We start from the raw sequence: 20,022 nt of genomic DNA, 5'->3' as shown, positions 1-20,022 counted from the left end.
CTGGAGTTACATAGCAGCGATGGCAGCGACATCAAGATTTAGTTTGCCACTTACTGTTCGAGGGGTGCTCTATTGAAGGATTACTCGTAGATTACATAAAAACCTTTTACACACTTTTTGTCGATTACGTGGTAGTCTGTTCTCTGTGTTACTAGTTTAGAAATAGCAAATAAGAGTAGGTAACTTGAATAAATTGTAGATTTAACGAGATTTTCACTAGTTTTTAGCGTAATTTTAAGTAATTTTATGTAGGTTAAGGAATTGCACGTCTGCCAAGCCACTATAAAGGTTGTTTACGTTCTATCTTCTCCCCTGTCATGACAAGCCGTTTTACATTCTGTCAGCTTGACACACTGTCTGTCAACGCTTCACGTCAAGCAGCACGTCGCGGCGCATCGACCTTATCGGCCAAAGTTTGTTTATGGGAGCTAGGGTTCCCATGCGCAACATTCTCCCCCCCGTAACACTGGTCATCAGAGCCAGTTTTACCGTCAGTCTGAACTTCCAACACAGCCAGTTTTGATACAGGTCTACGCAGTATTCCTTTTGTGGTCTGAACAATAGCTTGCCGGATTCTCCCGTCCTTCCCAGCCACAGCCTCCAGGATTCGTCCACGCAACCAGCCGTTTCTTTGGGAATCGTCTACTATGAGAACCAGATCTCCATTCGCGAGAGGTTTCACTTCACCGAACCATTTTGTTCGCTTTGTCAGCATCGGCAGATATTCCCGGATCCAACGCTTCCAGAAAATGTCAAGCTGGTGTTGAATTTGGTACCAGGAGCTTTTGAGTGCCAACGCAGGGTCAGTGAATGCTGTCGCGGGTTGAAGCACACCATTGGAACTCCCTAACAGGAAGTGGTTCGGAGTCAGGGCTTCTTTTTCAGCAGCATCTAGAGGCAAGTAGGTAAGTGGCCGTCTGTTGACAATTGCTTCAGCCGCGACGACCAGGGTTGCCAATCCTTCATCATCCAGCTTGCTATTATTGTAGTACGCAGTTTCCATGGCAGTTTTTATCGACCGTACCATCCTCTCCCACGCTCCGCCCATGTGGGGTGCTGCCGGTGGTATGAAGATCCATTTAGTATCGGTATTAGTGAACGTTGCAGCCAATTCATGGTTTATAGCTACGACCTGTTCCCTAAGCAGCCGCGCGGCCCCGACGAAATTTGTACCATTGTCCGAGTATATCTCCGCAGGTGAACCGCGACGGCTAACGAAACGCGTGATGCACTTCACAGTCGAGGGCGTAGAGAGAGAGTATGCAACCTCAACGTGGACGGCGCGAGTAGTTAAACAGGTAAACAGGCAGATCCAACGCTTCGCAGCGCTTCTTCCCACTTTCACCACCAGCGGCCCAAACAAATCAATGCCGGTGTAAGTGAACGGTCGAACGAACGATGCTAATCGCGCTGGTGGGAGTGGGGCCATTCGCGGAACCTTCGGCGTCGCTTTTATCAATTTGCACCACCGACACGCGGTTGCAACCTGCTTCACTACTGTTCGCAGTCGAGGAATGTGGAAATGCTGGCGAATTTCATTCACTACTGTTTCCGAATTAGCATGACGAAGCGCACGGTGGTAGTCGTCCACGATCAGCTCGGTAACCAGATGTTTTCTCGGGAGGATCACTGGATACCTTGTGTCGAATTGAGTATGCGGGGCAGCTCCAATTCTGCCATCAATCCGCAGCACTCCGAACTCATCCACAGCAGGCGACTTCTTGAAAAGACTGCTAGACTTTGCCAGTTCGGTTCGTCCCGTTGACAACGCGATCATTTCTTCGGGATATACTTCCCACTGAACCATCCGCATCAGACTGTTCTTCGCTTTCTTCAGCTCTTCCTGTGTTAGGTGTAGAATTTCCGGCTGCTCTCCCCGAAGTCGACGACTTATATTGTCAATAAAACGATGCACGTACGCTACAGCTCTTGAAAGACGTCGCCACTTAGAGAAGCGATTGAATTCCACAACCCTGTCCGGAATAAGATGTTCTTGGACTACATAGCACGACCGTAGCTCTTCTTCTGGAGGTATTAAAGATGTTCTTTGCTTTGGCCAGTGCTCTTCGGGTTGCGAAAGATATTCAGGTCCTGTAAACCAGACGTCGGCAGCTGCCGGACACGGACATTTTCCCCACTTCGTAGCCGCATCCGCCGGATTCAACTTACTGGGAACCCATCGCCATTGTGCAACATCCGTTGTAGATAGCAGTTCCCCAATACGACAAGCCACGTACTGCTTATACTGGCGATGATCGGCACGTAGCCATGCTAGAACCGTTGCGGAATCACTCCATAGAATGCATTGCTTTACTTCGACGGTGTGGCTCTCTAAGACCGATGACATCAAGCGGGTTCCTAAGACCGCTGCTTGCAGCTCCAAGCGAGGGATCGACAACGGTTTTAATGGTGCAACTTTCGTTCTAGCAGCTACTAATGAACATTCTGCTTCACCGCTAGGTTTGACCACCCTGAAATAAGCGACAGCGGAGAACGCGACTTCACTCGCATCGACGAAGACGTGGAGCTCAAGAAATTCGTAGAGTTGCGCGTTCGCTCCGGCGAAGTAACAACGAGGAATCCGCAGGTCCCTCACCTTCGGAAAGAGCCCCGTCCACCTGGTCCATCTTTCGAATATATCGTCTGGTACTTTCTCATCCCACTGCAGTCCAGCTCGCCAAACGTCCTGAAGAAGTATTTTGCCGTGGACTAGAAAAACACTTAGAAGACCAAGTGGGTCGAAAATTCCCATCAGGCATTTCAGTAGTTGCCTTTTGGTTGGGCGTCCTGCGCTATCAATCACTTGCTGAATCTCGTCTTTCATTTTCATGGCGAATTGCAGCTCATCGTTCACCGTCAGCCACAGCATTCCCAATACTCGATCACTCCCTTCGGTAGGTTTCAGGCAAAGGCTCTTGCTATCTTGCGGATCTTCCTCCTTCATCTCTCTCAACACATCTGCACTGTTTGATAACCAGTTTCGAAGCTGGAAGCCTCCCTGCTGGTGAATGAATCTAGTTTCATTAGATACGCGCGCTGCTTGCTTGTCGTCTTCGAAGCTGTCGAGAAAGTCATCGACATAATGGTTTCTTACGATTGCTTCGACAGCTCGTGGAAACTGGGTCGCGAACTCCTCGGCATTTTTGTTTTTCACGAACTGTGCCGACGCCGGTGAACTTGAAGAACCAAAGGTGACAACGTCCATTAAGAACGTTTCCAGGGTTTCCTTTGGGTTGTTCCTCCACAGAAAACGTTGTGAATGACGATCCTGTTCCCGTATCGATATCTGGTGGAACATTTCTTTAATGTCTGCAGAAACTCCCACTCTGTACTGGCGAAAACGAGATAGCACAGCTGGCAGTGACGTAAGTTGATCTGGTCCCTTAAGCAGCATGGAATTTAGGGATATTCCATCCACTTTAGCTGCCGCGTCCCAAATCAATCGAACTTTTCCTGGTTTTCGCGGGTTCATTACCGCTCCTAGCGGCAGATACCAAACACGCTTTGGGTCTCCTCGGGACAGTTCACTTTCAGTCGCACGGTGTGTGTAACCTTTCACTTGATACTCGGCTATTTGCTTTCTCAGATTTGCAGCTAGTTCGGGATCTCGAACCATCCTGCGCTCCAGACATTCGAAGCGCTTGACTGCCATACCGTAGCTATCTGGAAACTCAACATGGTCATATCTCCACAGCAATCCTGTTTCGAATTTATCTCCAACCCGGACGGTCGTTCCTTCCATGATTCTTCTGGCCCGCTTGTCTTCTTCGGACTCTAGCTGCGGCGATGGCCTCGCTCCCACATCATCTAACGCGAAATAATCCCGTACTAAACTGTGTAAGTCCTGGTCACTGACACACTCACACGCATGGTAGTGGAGCGTGTGCGTAGTTCCTCTGTCGCTGCCACCAAACACACACCATCCCAATCTGGTTTTTACGGCAACGGGCTCGTTCTTCTTGTCTTCTTTCACCTGTAGCGGCACCGTGAGACTTAAATTATTCACGCCTATCAGCAGACGAGGTACGGCTTTCTCGTAGCCAACGATTGGCAAACCCTTGAGATGACGGAACCGATTGGCTAGTTCATCGTATCGAAGACACTGTTCCGGTAGGGTGAGCTCTTTAACGGTACGAACATCATTCAGGGTGAACTTCTTCTGACTAGTCGCACCTCTAATTGTGATCCGAACTTGCTTCGACTCCGACTCCACTCTGGTCACATTTCCTGTCCACTTCAGACACAAAGGCTTCGTCCATCCGTCAATGCCAAGTTGCTCAACCAGCTCATGTTCGACCAGTGATAAGGATGACCCATCGTCCAGAAACGCAAAGGTCTCGATGGTGGCTTGAGGTCCACAGATAGTGACCGGAATTATACGAAATAAAAGTGACTGATCGGACTGTCGGTGGGTGTGGTTTTCTGCATTCGAGGAATCCTGTACAGGGTCCGAGTCCCTGCTTGAACGATTCGAATGGAGTAATGGGTGGTGACGGTATTTACACCCTTCAATCACGCACTGCGTGGCGTTTCTGCAACTTCTCCTACCGTGTGCATTCAAACAACTACGGCAGAGCCCATTGTTTTGAACGAACTTCCACCGGTTGTCAACGGAATACGATCTGAAAGCGGCACACTCCGAGACTCGATGTCCCATCTTCTTGCAACAAGCACACCAACGCTCATTTTCGCGAGCTGGATCGCGCATCTGTTCCGTCTCATTGATGTGGGTGTTCACTGATCCCTTTTGCTTCTGCTTTTGGGGACCGCTGCTCCCCGCAGTGTACATAGTAACTCTGCTAATTGCAGTGATGACTCCTAGCATAAATTCCCCGAAAGTTTTCAGATTGACCACCGGGTGTTGTTGTAAATAATCTGCCCACTGCATTTTGGTGTGTGTGGGAAGTTTCTCTACCAGTTCCATCAACAGAGTCGGATTCGAAAGGTGATCCTGCTGTCCAGCCGCTTCAAGATGGTCACATAAACTGCGTACCGCCATGCCGAAGTCAATGATAGTCTCCAATTGGGTCCTAAAATTTGTGATAAAAAGATGATTTTTTTAGAAGGAACGATAAAGCTTCCCATTATGACTACCAGAGTATAGTTTTTTCTTTTTTAAAAAGATGCAGAGCACTAAAAAATTAAAAAACAAAAATATTGTAATTTATTCTCCCTTGACATTAGAGATCTTCCTTGACATAACGAAAATAACACGTTTCTGGCAACAATGATAACTTTTTCTCACTGGCAACTCTGGTTTGACATTAGAGCAGCTGATCGTTTTGACAGTTACAGCTTCGCAGTTGTCTCTTGTGCTTGTCTGCGTTTTGCTGGTCGTAAGGAAGTGGAACATCAAATTTGTACAAATCAAATTCGGATAAAAGTTTTGATTCGGGCAATGTATTCCAATCCATCGATTCACGGTGTTAGACTTTGTCCAAATCTAGTTTGCGCTAAGAATGACTAAACGATGTCAAACTGATGGCCAACAGTATAATCTCGATACAATCGACCCCGCAGAACAGTATGAAAAAAAAACGCCAACCGTAACTGGCACCGTATTATCAATCAGATTGGTATGTTCTGCTACTCCGATGTGAATCAGCAGTAGGGCGAACGGCAGACCAAAAATTTCTGAGCGTTTCTAACCAAACACGGTCGCATCTCGATGGCGGGTGTTGCATCCGAAAACTGAAGCCATCCACGCTGTGACCAAGTGCAGTCACTACACTTATTGCTGATTTTGACAAAGGCCTTAATTAAACTGAGATGACCGGAACCGGAAAATGAGCTGTAAGCTCAGAAAATGTTTTTGACACACTATCACATGAGCGTGAAGGTAAACAAAAAGTTTTCCGTGACATTTCAAGACATACTATGGTTTCTTTTTATAATTCGTGTTGTCTAGACACCGCTTGACACAACCATGCACAACTATAGTTTGTCTATATATGGTTGCCCAAATGTTTATTTTTTGTTCAAAATAAAAAAAAAAGGTTTTTAACGGCAATAGCCTAAAAATATAAAATTGAATATCAAAATATGTGTTCCTAACCCTAACCTCATCGATTCAAGCTAAAAACGACATAGGGCTTTAGGACCCAATTTCTCCGCTTTCGGAACCGGAACACTACGCACTTTGTCTAATAGAGCACTGACTAGCAATTCCGGCCTACCATATAGTAAACGAAGGGTATCAATCACTTGGGGAAACGAATCGGGGAGCAGTAACCTACTTTCAACAGACTGGTACGCGGGTCCTTTAAGACAGCGTTGAAGTCGCGCGAGATTCTCGGCACAATTGTAACCGCAAGCCAGCGTTGTGTTCATAAAGCTGCTTATGAATATCGGCCAATCTGCGGGATTGCCCGAGAACATTGGCAAATCGCGGTTAGCTGCGCGAACCTGTCGTGCAGCTAACTGTGACGGGGAAGGAGTGAATTGTTCAACGGGCGGAAATCCCGGTGGCAAGGGGATATTACCTGCCGGCAAAGTCGGGTTCATATTATACGGAAGAGTCGTATTGGTTCCGAGCGGCGGAACAGTTTCGGGAGGATGCGAGTATGAATTGAAAGAAGAAACCGTGGCTGATGGCATCAAGTGCCCAAATTGCTTCATCATTTGATGGAAGGAGTTATTATAATTTGGTGGCAAACTGTGAATTTCGTTTTGATATACTGGTTGTTTACCATGCTGTACTACGGGGGGATTTTGGGTATCATCATTACCTGTCGGATCAGATACCTTTCTAACTGCTGGAACTGTCGTAGAAAACGCGCCGGTTTGCTGACTCCGGAACCGCCGAAGGGAACGCGCCGACTGCCTGCTGCTGATCCCCACTGACGTGTTTCGGTTTGACCGTCGAATTTAACGGTTGTTTGTTGATGTCGGGAACGATTGGACTCGGTAACTTATCATCCTTAGTGCTCTCCGGGACGCGTGAGGTGTTCTGTGGAACAGGCGAGGCTGCTACTTGCTCTTCCGATTGGAGATTTGGCGCGCCTTCTGTCTGCTCAGCGCATTCATCTTGCCACTGCTGTACCCTTCTGTTGCTCGACCGACCGCTAATCCTGCTCCGGTTGCTAGCTACCTCATCCAAATCATTCATCTCGTCTTCCAGTTGATGCTTCTCGGCAAGGTGGCGTTTCTCCAAAGCCTGCTTCTCCTCCAGCTGTTGGAGCTTCATGCGCTGGCGAGCTGCTCTAACGCTGGAAGTGGTAGTGCGGGACGAGACGCTCAAAGGCATACAGTTACGGCAACTCCAATGCCGATCCGCAACAGACTTTGTCACTCCAGCGCATGACATATGCCACCAAACTTTACACTCGTCGCATTGGACCATGTCATCCACCTCATCGGGACGGTCACAGTTGGCGCAATTGTTGGCCTCATTGCGTTCGGGTGTATGCATATCCGACTGGCCTTGCTTTTCCATAATGAAAAATTCTTAAAGATTTTGTTCCGGCGGTTATGGAACAAAGAAAAACGACCACTGACTTTCCTTAGCAACGTATGTATTTTGATACAAGCAGCTTTAAGCTATAAACATAATTTGGTTTCATTATTTAGCATTTACAAATATAGGTGTAACTTACAATTTTTCAGTGTCGCTATTGTGTAAACCGCATGAATTTAGCCGTAAGATGTAGGTTATAACTGTAACTATTGATTGCATGTTTAATTTTAGCCTAGGTTTTAGTTTAGTTTTATTGATTCTGGTACTTACTAGTTTAGAAATAGCAAATAAGAGTAGGTAACTTGAATAAATTGTAGATTTAACGAGATTTTCACTAGTTTTTAGCGTAATTTTAAGTAATTTTATGTAGGTTAAGGAATTGCACGTCTGCCAAGCCACTATAAAGGTTGTTTACGTTCTATCTTCTCCCCTGTCATGACAAGCCGTTTTACATTCTGTCAGCTTGACACACTGTCTGTCAACGCTTCACGTCAAGCAGCACGTCGCGGCGCATCGACCTTATCGGCCAAAGTTTGTTTATGGGAGCTAGGGTTCCCATGCGCAACAGGGGGTTACCCGCCATGGCTTTTACCTGTCGCCAGGACAGGTTCTCGTCTACAGCCCGGATGTCGTTGGCTAAGCTCCGTCTCCATGAGCCTCTGGGTCTGCCTCTTCTACGCTGTCCTTGTGGATTCCAGTCGAGTGCTGCTCTGCAAACCTCGTTCGCTCCTTTCCTCAAGGTGTGTTTCCTCCTCCGATCCACTTCCACCTACGCTCACGAATTTCTGTGGCTATCGGCCGTTGATGACACCGACGATGGAGTTCCTCATTGGATATCCAATTATCAGGCCACCAGGCACGAATAATATATCGCAGGCACCGGTTAATGAATACCTGCAGTTTTTGCGTTGTCTCCGCTGAGACGCACCACGTTTCGCAGGCATACAGCAGTACGGATTTAACGTTTGAATCAAAGATTCGGGTTTTCGTACGTAGAGTGATCTGGTTTGAGCGCCAAATGTTTCGCAGACCTGCAAAGGCACCCCTGGCCTTCCTGATCCGTGTGGCTATATCAGTCTTGGTACTTGCTCAACTTGTTGTCCCGCTACTGTAAAGTTGGTGGAATTGTCAGTGTTCACTACCATAGACTTAGTTTTCGCTACATTGACTGTGAGACCTGCTGCCTGGGAGCTCTCGGAGAGGTCGTCTAACTTGCTCTGCATATCGTTTCGGCGTTGTGTCGTCGGCTAGGTCGAGGTCATTTAGCTGCTCCATCGTTAGAGGATTCCAAGGCAATCCTCGATTTGGTCTACTGTCAATTCCTCCAACTAATATCTCATCCATAACGATGAGAAACAGAAGCGGTGATAAAATGCAGCCCTGTCTCACGCCAGCAGTAACCCTTATGGGGTCGGACAAGCCGCCGTCGTGCAAAACCTTGCACGAGAACGCCTCGTACTGAGCCTCGATGAGATGGACTAGCTTATCTGGAACTCCTCTACGCCTAAGTGCGCCCCTGATGTTTTCGTGATTGAGTCGGTCGAATGCCTTTTCGAAGTCAACGAACACCAGCAGAAGAGAGTCCTGGAATTCGTTGATCTGCTCCAATATAATGCGGAGCGTTGTGATATGGTCTACACATAACCCAGATAACACAAAATCGTAATAGAAAGTTCACATTAAATCGTTTTCATGTCAATTTCACATTGGAATTGTATAATGATTAGAGTATGTCAAATCGAAGTGAACAATAAGTTGTTTTGCAGTCGTGCGTGTCTTCATATACAACTCATGACTGTGAATTATAAAGCAGTATAGACGATTGCATTATTTGATTATATCTTAATCATATATTCCGGAGTATTTAGTTGCGTGTTATAAAAACTACGCAAAATAGAATTACAAATAATTGTCGAAATTTTTGCACGTATATCGCCTCCACTTTGGTACATATATGTTCTTATATGGCGTGAAATATAACTTTTTCGTTCAGATATGATTTCGTATATCTTAGTTGCAATCGAGATATACAAATGAAATGGTTTACTGGGGATCGGCCAGCACGGAATCCAGCTTGCTGCCGCCGGAGAGTAGCGTCGATCTTCTCCTGGATCCGGTTGAGGATTACCTTACAGAGTACTTTGAGAGTAATACAGAGCAACGTGATGCCACGCCAGTTACCGCATTCCGGTAGGTCTCCTTTCTTAGGGACTTTGACCAATATGCCCTGCATCCAGTCCACCGGAAAAGTTGCGGTTTCCCAAATATTGCTGAAAAGCTGATGCATCATCTGGGCTGACAAAGATGGGTCAGCTTTGAGCATTTCGGCTGAAATACGATCTATCTCTGGCGCTCTATTGGATTTCATACTCTTGATGGCTGCTACAATTTCATTCAGCGATGGCGCCTCCGAGTTCACGCGATTTATTCGACGAACTGTAGGCGTCGTACGCTGCTGGTTTTGTTGGTCTCTGACATTTGAAACTCGGAAGAGTTGTTCAAAATGTTCAGTCCTTCGCTTAAGCTGTTCTGTACGGTCAGTCAATAGCTGACCAGCTCTGTCCTTTAGCGGCATCTTTGTATTCATCATGGCACCACTAAGGCGGCGAGAAATATCGTACAACAAACGGATATCACCATTGGCGGCGGCGGTTTCTCCTTGTTCGGCTAGGGAGCTAGTCCAGGCTCTCTTGTCCCGCCTACAAGCACGTTTAACAGCCCTCTCCAGTTCGGCGTATCGTTGACGGGCAGCTGTCTTAGCCGATCTGGTCCGCGCTAGCTCAATGCCGGCTTTCGCCTCTCTCCGCTCGTCGATCTTCCTCCAAGTTTCATCCGAAATCCACTCCCTCCGCCCACTGCGCGTTTTGCCGAGGGTTTCATCACTGGTCGTGATGAAGGCGTTCTTGATGCCGGTCCATTGCTCTTCGACGGTTCCACCAGATGGCAACTCCGAGGCTTGAGATTCAAGTTGTTCAACAAAGGCCCTTTTCACCTCAGGATTCTTCTGAGGAGGGCTTATCAGGAGTTGGCTTATTCGCCCTTTTCAAATGTTAGTCGACAAATAAGCGTTTTTGTTTTTTATCCAAGGGGTTTCAAAGCCGACCAATCCAGCTTTTTACGAGCCATAATGGCGGACGTGTCCGTAATATTTCAACGGCATTTTTGACATTTCCCTAATACATCGCACGTTTTCTTTCCGTAAATTCCTTTAATTTTACCGTGAACGCGCGGAAAGAAAACGTGCGATGTATTGGGAAAATGTCAAAAATGCTGTTCAAATATTACGAACACGTCCGCCATTATGGCTCGTAAAAAGCTGGATAAGTGCGTATCCAGCTTTTTACGAGCCATAATGGTGGACGTGTTCGTAATATTTGAACAGCATTTTTGACATTTCCTTAATACATCGCACGTCTTCTTTCCGCGCCTTCACGGTAAAACTAAAGGAATGTATACGGAAAGAAAACGTGCGATGTATTAGGAAAATTTCAAAAATGCTGTTCAAATATTACGAACACGTCCACCATTATGGCTCGTAAAAAGCTGGATAGTAATCAGAGATTACTTTTGTAATCATTTACGAATTAATTAGGTAATCAATGGTAATGAGCAGAGTAATCAATCATAATCTTAAGTAATCATTGGTAATCATGATTAATTTATAGTAATCACAAGAGATTGGTTACTGGTAATCAGAAGTAATCAGAAAAGTAACTTTTTTCAAACGTGCGTAGTAATCATTGCTGTTGGAAACCCCTTGCTGAATAACAAACATTTTCGGGAGAATATTGTTGTTGCAGTTGAAAACCGTAATAATCGACGTGCGACATTCGGTTTTATTCTTGTTCTGTGTGTCGCAACTACATCGCAGGTGGTGCGCTGTATAGCGCATCAATGTGCGAACACCACGGGGTAAATCACTTCCTGCATAAATATTGTGCGCGCATTCCCTTACTGGACACGACGGTTGAAACAGTCGTGTTTCTGAACGGTCGTAAAAAGGGTCGTTTTTAGCTTTTGACAGATAAAATGTCAAATTGTGTCATCATCGCTGTTTCATTATTGGAACCAATCGAGCAAAGTAAATAAACCTAGGAATTACCGTTCTATCAGAAGAAACGGAATGAAATTCAGCATGAAATGAATTTGTATTTTCAACGCCGGTTTGCCGAAATTTCATTGTGAATAAAGCGTAGTTTATCCTTCATTATCCAAACAAGCAATAACAAAGCAATAACGTTCGTATTCGGAAACAATTTGTTTAATGCTTTTGTATGATTCACACGAAGTCACGACTAAAGGCCCCCATACACGTATACGCATATGTTGGGTTGGTAATGAACAAAATGTTGGAGGGTCATTCCGGTCGAGCGGCGAGCCGAACATTTTCTTCTGTCAGCTTGGTTCGTGGCACTCACACACCGGCGAGCGTGTTCGACGAGCATGAATTCACCAACATTTTCGGCCAACATGTACGTACGTGTATGAGGGCCTTAAGGTTGCGACAGAAACGCAATGAGCCTGTGTTGCCAGTTATGGCGATAAAACATTACGAACTGTGTTGCCAATTTAGTCATTTTTTTACCTTTAGAACGTTTGAAACAGTACCTGAACTCCCCTCGGAATCCATCGATCAAGTAAATGCACAATACGTACGTGTATGAGGGCCTTAAGGTTGCGACAGAAACGCAATGAGCCTGTGTTGCCAGTTATGGCGATAAAACATTACGAACTGTGTTGCCAATTTAGTCATTTTTTTACCTTTAGAACGTTTGAAACAGTACCTGAACTCCCCTCGGAATCCATCGATCAAGTAAATGCACAATATTCAATGTGATAAATATATTTACTATTTTAAATGTGTCCACCTCATCATAACAACTCTTGCCACATACTGTTATGATCACCCCATTGGCAGACAACCATGTTTTCGCCGCCAACATCTCGTGTGTGCGAAAATGAGATAGCATGTCAGCACTGCGTTTCACTCAACTGCCAGCAGTCTGATTTGGGCCCGCTGTCAAATTTTGAGCCCCGGACATGTTGTCGCTGACGTTTACTGCAGTTCGATATAGAGATGTCGATGGGTTGGTTATGATGGGACTTGACAGCTCAAGATCGTATTGAAAGAGGTGGAAACTTTCGTAAAATATTCAACAATACCGGTAAATATATTTAGCACCCGGGTAAAAGAATGTAAATAAGTATAAATATATTTAATATTGTGCTTCCCGAGAAAATATTTCGTTTTTCAGCTTTATATAGTTGTGCGCAAAGGTAAATCATGTATTTATTATTGACAGTGTAAGCACGTGTAAGTTTTCAATGTTTATGCTCTTATTCTTTGCTTAGATAACATTTGTTGTGATCTATTATGTACAGACTTACAAACAACACAGTTACAATCCCAGATAACACAAAATCGTAATAGAAAGTTCACATTAAATCGTTTTCATGTCAATTTGACATTGGAATTGTATAATGATTAGAGTATGTCAAATCGAAGTGAACAATAAGTTGTTTTGCAGTCGTGCGTGTCTTCATATACAATTCATGACTGTGAATTATAAAGCAGTATAGACGGTTGCAATATTTGATTATATCTTAATCATATATTCAGGAGTATTAAGTTGCGTGTTATAAAAACTACGCAAAATAGAATTACAAATAATTGTCAACATTTTCGCACGTATATCGCCTCCACTTTGGTACATATATGTTCTTATATGGCGTGAAATATAACTTTTTCGTTCAGATATGATTTCGTATATCTCAGTTGCAATCGAGATATACAAACCAAATGGTTTACTGGGATGTCTTACGTTAACCGAAAATGATAAAATATAAATGCTGATTGCGTTTGTAAATAATTTATCCATGTTTGAACGGGCAAACACGAATCAAGCTACCCTAGCATTCAGCTGATGAGCGAGAGAGAAATATTGTTGCTTTTCTCGTCACTCTTGCGTTGACAGTTTCTTACGAGATTTCGTGTGAGTGTAAAAGAGATACTTTGACTGCGAGCAACCAGATCAGAGCTGCGCGCAACTGTTAGGCGCACAACTAAACCAACGAAAGAAAAATTTTAGATAATAATCGCAATATATTTAATAAATTTGAAGTAATTCGCCCCGTGGCGAACACCGAATGTCGCACGTCGATTATTTCGGCTTTCAACTGCAACAAAATAAATATTTAAACAAACGTTTAAAGCTGGAATTACACTGACCGTCAGCGAACATCATCGGCAACGTATCGTAACGGAACGTCAGTGATGGTCGCATGCCTACGGGGTGAAGTGGCTGTCAAATTCATGCATTTTCGATGTCCCACGCATAGGTACCAAACTGTTAATTTTGACAAGAACCAAAAATTTGATGGGAATTCCCCTTTTCCACCATTTGAAAGTTGCTCTCTTTACTCCTACATGAGAAAGAGATAGCAACACACCATGCCCTTGTCGCATGCATTTTCAATGAGCGCATTTACACGAGTGCCTTGACAACAGATCTCATAGTCCATAGACAAGTATTGGCGCTGGCATCGCTGGTTATTTATAGGTTATGTTCTGTTTTGCTATGTACTGTACTACAAATGTCAAACTTGTTTACATTTAACTTGTGCAGATCAATAACAATCATACAGCGTTGGTAGGTTAAACACGCTTGAAGATTCTGCTTGCGAAAAATGGTGCGGAAATACTACGTAGTCAGCTGCAGACGTGGCTGCTGATTATCTAGACGGTAAGCGGGTCCGGCGGCATCGTTTTATAAGTCTGTTTGAAACGGATTGAGTCCCGATTGGATGCGGACAAACTGCAAGTGCTTTCAATTGTCGAGTCGATAACCCAGTAAACCATTTCATTTGTATATCTCGATTGCAACTAAGATATACGAAATCATATCTGAACGAAAAAGTTATATTTCACGCCATATAAGAACATATATGTACCAAAGTGGAGGCGATATACGTGCAAAAATTTCGACAATTATTTGTAATTCTATTTTGCGTAGTTTTTATAACACGCAACTAAATACTCCGGAATATATGATTAAGATATAATCAAATAATGCAATCGTCTATACTGCTTTATAATTCACAGTCATGAGTTGTATATGAAGACACGCACGACTGCAAAACAACTTATTGTTCACTTCGATTTGACATACTCTAATCATTATACAATTCCAATGTGAAATTGACATGAAAACGATTTAATGTGAACTTTCTATTACGATTTTGTGTTATCTGGGATGCACCTTTACAAATATGTGTTGCTTTGTGCTGGAGTTACATGAAGTATTTCACTACGCACACATATAAAGATTTTTTGACGTTAGCTGGGGCCCTCGCGTAGGCTGTTTACAGTAAGAATAACACAGAGAACAGAAAGGTGAAAGTGAAAGGTTCCCACTTGGATAACACTTGTGTCAAATTAGTTGGGAAACTATAGCCATGATGTCGCTAAAGGCGCATAAAAATTCACAATAAACTCACAACAGCTAGTTTCTGGCGCTAGCATAGCGCCTATAGTCCATATATACTAGCGCCGAAACAACCAAAGGTTGTCAGTGTGCAAATCAAAAGAATCATTTAGTTGGGAAACTGCCCAGGTAACCAATAAGCATTTCCAATGCAATTTAAATGCTAGCCAATAAGCATTTAAATTGCCTTAAATGCTATTTTGGCAAAATATGCGGCTACTTTACTGCTAGCCCTCTTATAGTGCTGACAATGCTTATGACAAGAAGAATTTAAATAGAATTGTGGATGCCAATTTACAACAGTTATGCAGTCAAAAGGCTGATAAACAGCAACCTGCAGTATAAAACGCCAGGGATGCTAATAAACGATTGATTTACTGCTTATATTAATGCTTATTGGTTACCTGGTTACTATTACTTCATAGTAGCAATGGCAGTGACATCAAGTTGCGTTTGGCAAACTATTTCTGGGTGGTGCCACCGGCAGATTTTACACGCAAAAAATCGATTACTTTCTACGAGCCTGTTAATCTGTTCTCTATGTGCTTTATTTACCGTCTGTACTGGAAACACCAGACTACCAGGTAATCGCCAAAAAGTGTGTAAAAGGTTTTTATGTAATCTACGAGTAATCCTTCAATAAAGCACCCCTCGAGCAGTAAGTGGCAAACACCCCACTGTCACAAATGTCATTCCCATACATTTTTCGTGTAGCCAACATCTCATCTAGCCCACAACAAACTTCGCCCCGGATGAAATGTATTTGTGAGTAGCCCGCTCTAACTTCAGCCTCGGATAAATGTGTATTGGTAAGCGCTCGAACAAAGTTATTATTTTGCTTTTTTTCTTTTTGTGTCGGACGTGTAGGATGCATAAAAAGATGTTAGCTGCTTCTTTACCATGCAGTTTCATACGCCTGGTGGCAAACTAAATCTTGATTTCGCTGCCATCGCTGCTATGTAACTCCAGCACAAAGAAATATTGATAAAGGTATTGCCCGTTTCTTTGGTAACAAAACGCGCTGCTCACTTTTTCGATAGCTTGAAATCGTCGCAGAGAGAATCTGCTTGGCTGTATGTAAGTTATAAGTATATATTATGCTTGTCTAGCACGTAAACTATTGATTTACTTGACAAAATAAACGATATTTGCCCCCGCGACGATTCTGGCGACGGTTTCGCCCGCGACGGTTATAATTCATCGCGTACGAAAGGGTGGGAAATTGATAATACATGGATATTTTTTGATGCGTTTGGCAAACTATTTCTGGAGGGCGCTACCGACAGATTTTACACACAAAAAATCGATTACTTCCTTCGAGCCTGTTAATCTGTTCTCTGTGCTGGAAACTCCATCATGAATAAAGGTATCTTTGTTTCTTGCTTTTTTAATGGTGCGTTGTAATCTTGGTTGTAATCATTGCTGTTGGAAACCCCTTGGCTTCAAGTTTATGGCAGTCATTCTAGAATTCAACAAATTTTAGGTGAATATATTTGAGAGCGTATTGCAGTTACCGAGATTACCCAGATTACAAGAAAAATCCTCATATTGCGGTTATCTTGACAGCTGAACCAAACTACTAAAAGATAACCGCATGATTTATTATTATAGTAATTTAGTATTTGGAAATTTACCAAATCAATTATTTTCTACCACAAACACGCTACAATACTGATATTTTGTCGAACCACAAACCAGAAAACGTAAATTTTAATTATGCGGTTGTATCGCGGCTATCTCCTGAGCGCGTTACCACCGCCGCAGCAGGAGGATTTATTATAAGCGCCGCAATAAATTGGGAACATTTTTGTCGTGTTCAAGGTGAGTTAAAATAGGTGATCTAGTTTTCACAGTTTGTAGAACAGAAGTGCGCGGTACAATTGGTTAGCAACCATCGACGTTGTTTATACATTCAACAGTTTCCGCTTTGAAAATTTCGGTGATCGTCAAGGGTAACCCAGCGGGGGTGAAAAACAAATTTGAACATCAGAAAACCTCTCTTGACTAACCTTGGTCGTGTTAAGCCTTTATGGAAGTAAAAGTAAACAAAAAATATTCAATCTTTCCAGCGCTAAGTAATAACCAGAAGTGTAGTTATTCAATTAGACTGGAATTTCCATATTTTAAAGATAATTAAATTTTTGTGTCTGGAAAAAAGTGTCAGGTGCATTTCAATTTTTTTTTTGATTTTATAGTGATAAGAAGGAATAAAACTGCATTTCAGCTAAAAAGCGTAACGTACTGTTTACCATGTTTGAAGTATGTTGCCGTTTATGCTTGGAGCAAACGCATATCAACAAGATGTATTCACTATATAGCAAACACAAATTATACACAATTCGTGATAAAATTTACCAATTGTTTCAAATTGAGGTAAATACTTTAGATAACAGTAAAATTATGGATATCTATAACAAATCATTTATAGTTTTCAGATACTGAAAAGCTGTCTGCGGTTTGCGTTCAATGTCTGGAGAGAATTGATGTCGTGGACGACATTCGTAATCTTTTTATAGAATCTGATAAAAAACTTCGAAGTATTTTGTATAGGTATTATTATTGCATTTATGTCATACTTTAAAATTTGCTCTATTATATATATTCTAGCGATTCGAATGAAGCGGTAAACTGTACAAAAATAACTTTACCGCCTTCAAAAAATAAAGAGGTGGCTTGCTTTAAAAACGAAGAATATGACACAGTGGATTGCGAAACCGGAGCATTGCAACAAACTTCAATTTCCGATTTAGTTGATAACCAGTGTGTTGCGCAGTCTTCAAACTCAAAAGACTCGGACATTGAGGAAAATTCAGTTCTCGAAATTTTGGATGACGAACCTGAATATCTGTCAGATACAGAAGTTTCTGTATACGACGAAGAATTAGTACCTGAAGAAATCATCTCTGAAGAAGAGTTAAATGAGATTAACAATGCGCAATACGTTGTAATTTATACGTCTGAGCAAAGCAGTGATACCGTACTGGAAAACACCGAAACAAAAATTGCTACGGATTGTACATACGGATTATTAGAAGTCAACAACCAGACATCTTTGACAAATGATGAATGCGATCAAAATAATATTAGATTCTCCTGCAATGTATGCAATGAAGTGTTTGTGAACAGAATGTTACTCGCTACGCATACCAAAACTGTTCACTTAACAGAGTATCCAGATGATTGCAAGCAGTGTTTAATGGTGTTTAAATCAAACTGCGATTTAAAAACCCACGATTGTAATGAAAAGTCTTGCATAAAATGTCCAGAATGTACCCAAAATTTTCAGAATTTGAAAACTCTCCATCTTCATATTCGTAATGCTCACACAAAACGGACATATTCTAACCTATGTCAATCTCGAAAAGTTATTTTATATAAATGTGATTTTTGTACGGAGATCCTGCCAACCTCACTTAAGCTTATAGAACATGGAAAGCTTTTGCATCCCAATGAATTCATACTTCATTCATGCAATAGATGCGATCAATGCTTTGGAAATAAACAATCATTTCGTTCACATTTGTTGGCTCACGACAAAAACTACGAATGCAGACATTGTGGTAAGTTATGTCCGACAGCGGTATCCCTCGCTGGGCATGAAAATACCCACACACGCGACCAACCATTTCAATGTTCACAGTGTGATCGTAATTTCGCGCAATATACCAGCATGCGTAGGCACATGAAAATTCATTTCAACGAAAAAGCTTATCAGTGTGACTTTTGTCCAAAGCGGTTTAGACAACGATCCGTTATGCTAACTCACCGGCGAATACACACAGGCGAAAAACCATTTAACTGCGAAGTATGTAGTAAATCGTTCCGCGATCATAGCACTTTAGCCAAACACAAAAAAATTCACACTAAAGCAAATCAAAATAAGAAAAGCTGAAAATATTTCTTTCATTAAATAATAAATAAGAAATAATGCTCGTAGTCCGTATTTTTATTCATTTTTCAAGCGTGGCTACCTATTACCCCCCCCCCCTTCCTTTCCACTCTTTTCCTCCTTTCTCAAAAAATTTTCATTACTTTCCCCTGCCATCCCTCCATCAATTGTAAAAAATATTAAGTATCAATATACCAGTACCAGTTTTATTTGGTAAGTATCAAACTGCGTGTGTGCCTTGTAAGTCGCAAGGACCTGCATAGTGTTGTCGTCCCGCCAGTAAAAACAAAGTTAGATTAAACTTCTCGGTCGGTGGTTCTACAGTAGACGAAGGAAGAGGCACAATTTGTGTCTAAAAATAACCCAACCCATGTCGCTAGCTTAATAAGGGGGGTTTGCAGTCTCCTTTTGTCCAGCACCTTTGTGGTGAACACACGGTGTTCAACACTGAAAGTAACACAATGTTACTGTAAAGTAACACAGAAGTAACATTGTAATGTTACAAAGTTATCAAAATTTGACGTAACATTTAAATAAAAAAAATGGTACCGTGACCGCTCCTTATTCTGCGCAGCTCCTAATTCTGCGCATTTTTCTTAATATATGTATACTAGCTGACCCGACAAACTTTGTATTGCCACAAATTAACCTGTGTTGTACATAAATCATGAATCTCGGATGATCTTTGTCACAATCTCGAGTTTTGCAAGCCCCCCAGTGGGCGGCACTTCCGACGGCGGGACACCGGCAACACTCGCGACCGTCTCGTCCCGAATGATCTAGTGTTACTATAGATAGTTTTTGTGGTCTTGTATTGAGTAATGTTTTATGGAAGAGTCTCGAATTTCTCGAGTTCGATTAGTTTTTGAGTTTCGCAAAAATTTCTGTTTTATTTGTATGAGAGTCCATATCCCCCTACCACAGGGGTGAGAGGTCTCTAACTATCGTAAAATAAATTCAAGACTCCAAAATCTCCCACATGCCAAATTTGGTTCCATTTGCTTGATTAGTTTTCAAGTTGAAATTCATTTGTATGGGAGCTCCCCTCTTAAAAGGGGAAGGGGTCGTAATTCACCATAGAAAAAATTTCTGCCATCTAAAACTCCCACATGCCAAATTTGGTTCCATTTGATTGATTAGTTCTCAAGATAAGAGGAAATTTGCATTTCATTTGTATGGAAGCCCACCCTCTT

General features: G+C 42.8%; 2 protein-coding genes across 2 annotated transcripts; one reads left to right on the top strand and one right to left on the bottom strand.

The window, feature by feature from the left end:
* Nucleotides 1-373: 373 nt before the first annotated feature.
* LOC128739954 (uncharacterized) lies at nucleotides 374-4,999 on the bottom strand. The gene has a single exon (XM_053835456.1). It carries the CDS (start codon nucleotides 4,997-4,999, stop codon nucleotides 374-376), a length of 4,626 nt encoding a protein of 1,541 aa, XP_053691431.1.
* An 11,655-nt stretch (nucleotides 5,000-16,654) lies between these two features.
* Nucleotides 16,655-18,832, top strand: LOC128739953 (zinc finger protein 883-like). Its single transcript, XM_053835455.1, has 4 exons — nucleotides 16,655-16,761; nucleotides 17,165-17,313; nucleotides 17,369-17,490; nucleotides 17,548-18,832. Exons 2-4 carry the CDS (start codon nucleotides 17,191-17,193, stop codon nucleotides 18,830-18,832), a joined length of 1,530 nt encoding a protein of 509 aa, XP_053691430.1. The 5' UTR covers nucleotides 16,655-16,761; nucleotides 17,165-17,190.
* Nucleotides 18,833-20,022: the final 1,190 nt, after the last annotated feature.

Source organism: Sabethes cyaneus, chromosome 3 (genome assembly GCF_943734655.1).
Source record: "Sabethes cyaneus chromosome 3, idSabCyanKW18_F2, whole genome shotgun sequence".
Lineage (NCBI taxonomy): Eukaryota > Metazoa > Arthropoda > Insecta > Diptera > Culicidae > Sabethes > Sabethes cyaneus.
Note: the sequence above shows the minus strand (reverse complement) of the source record. Positions and strands in the feature narration are given on the sequence as shown.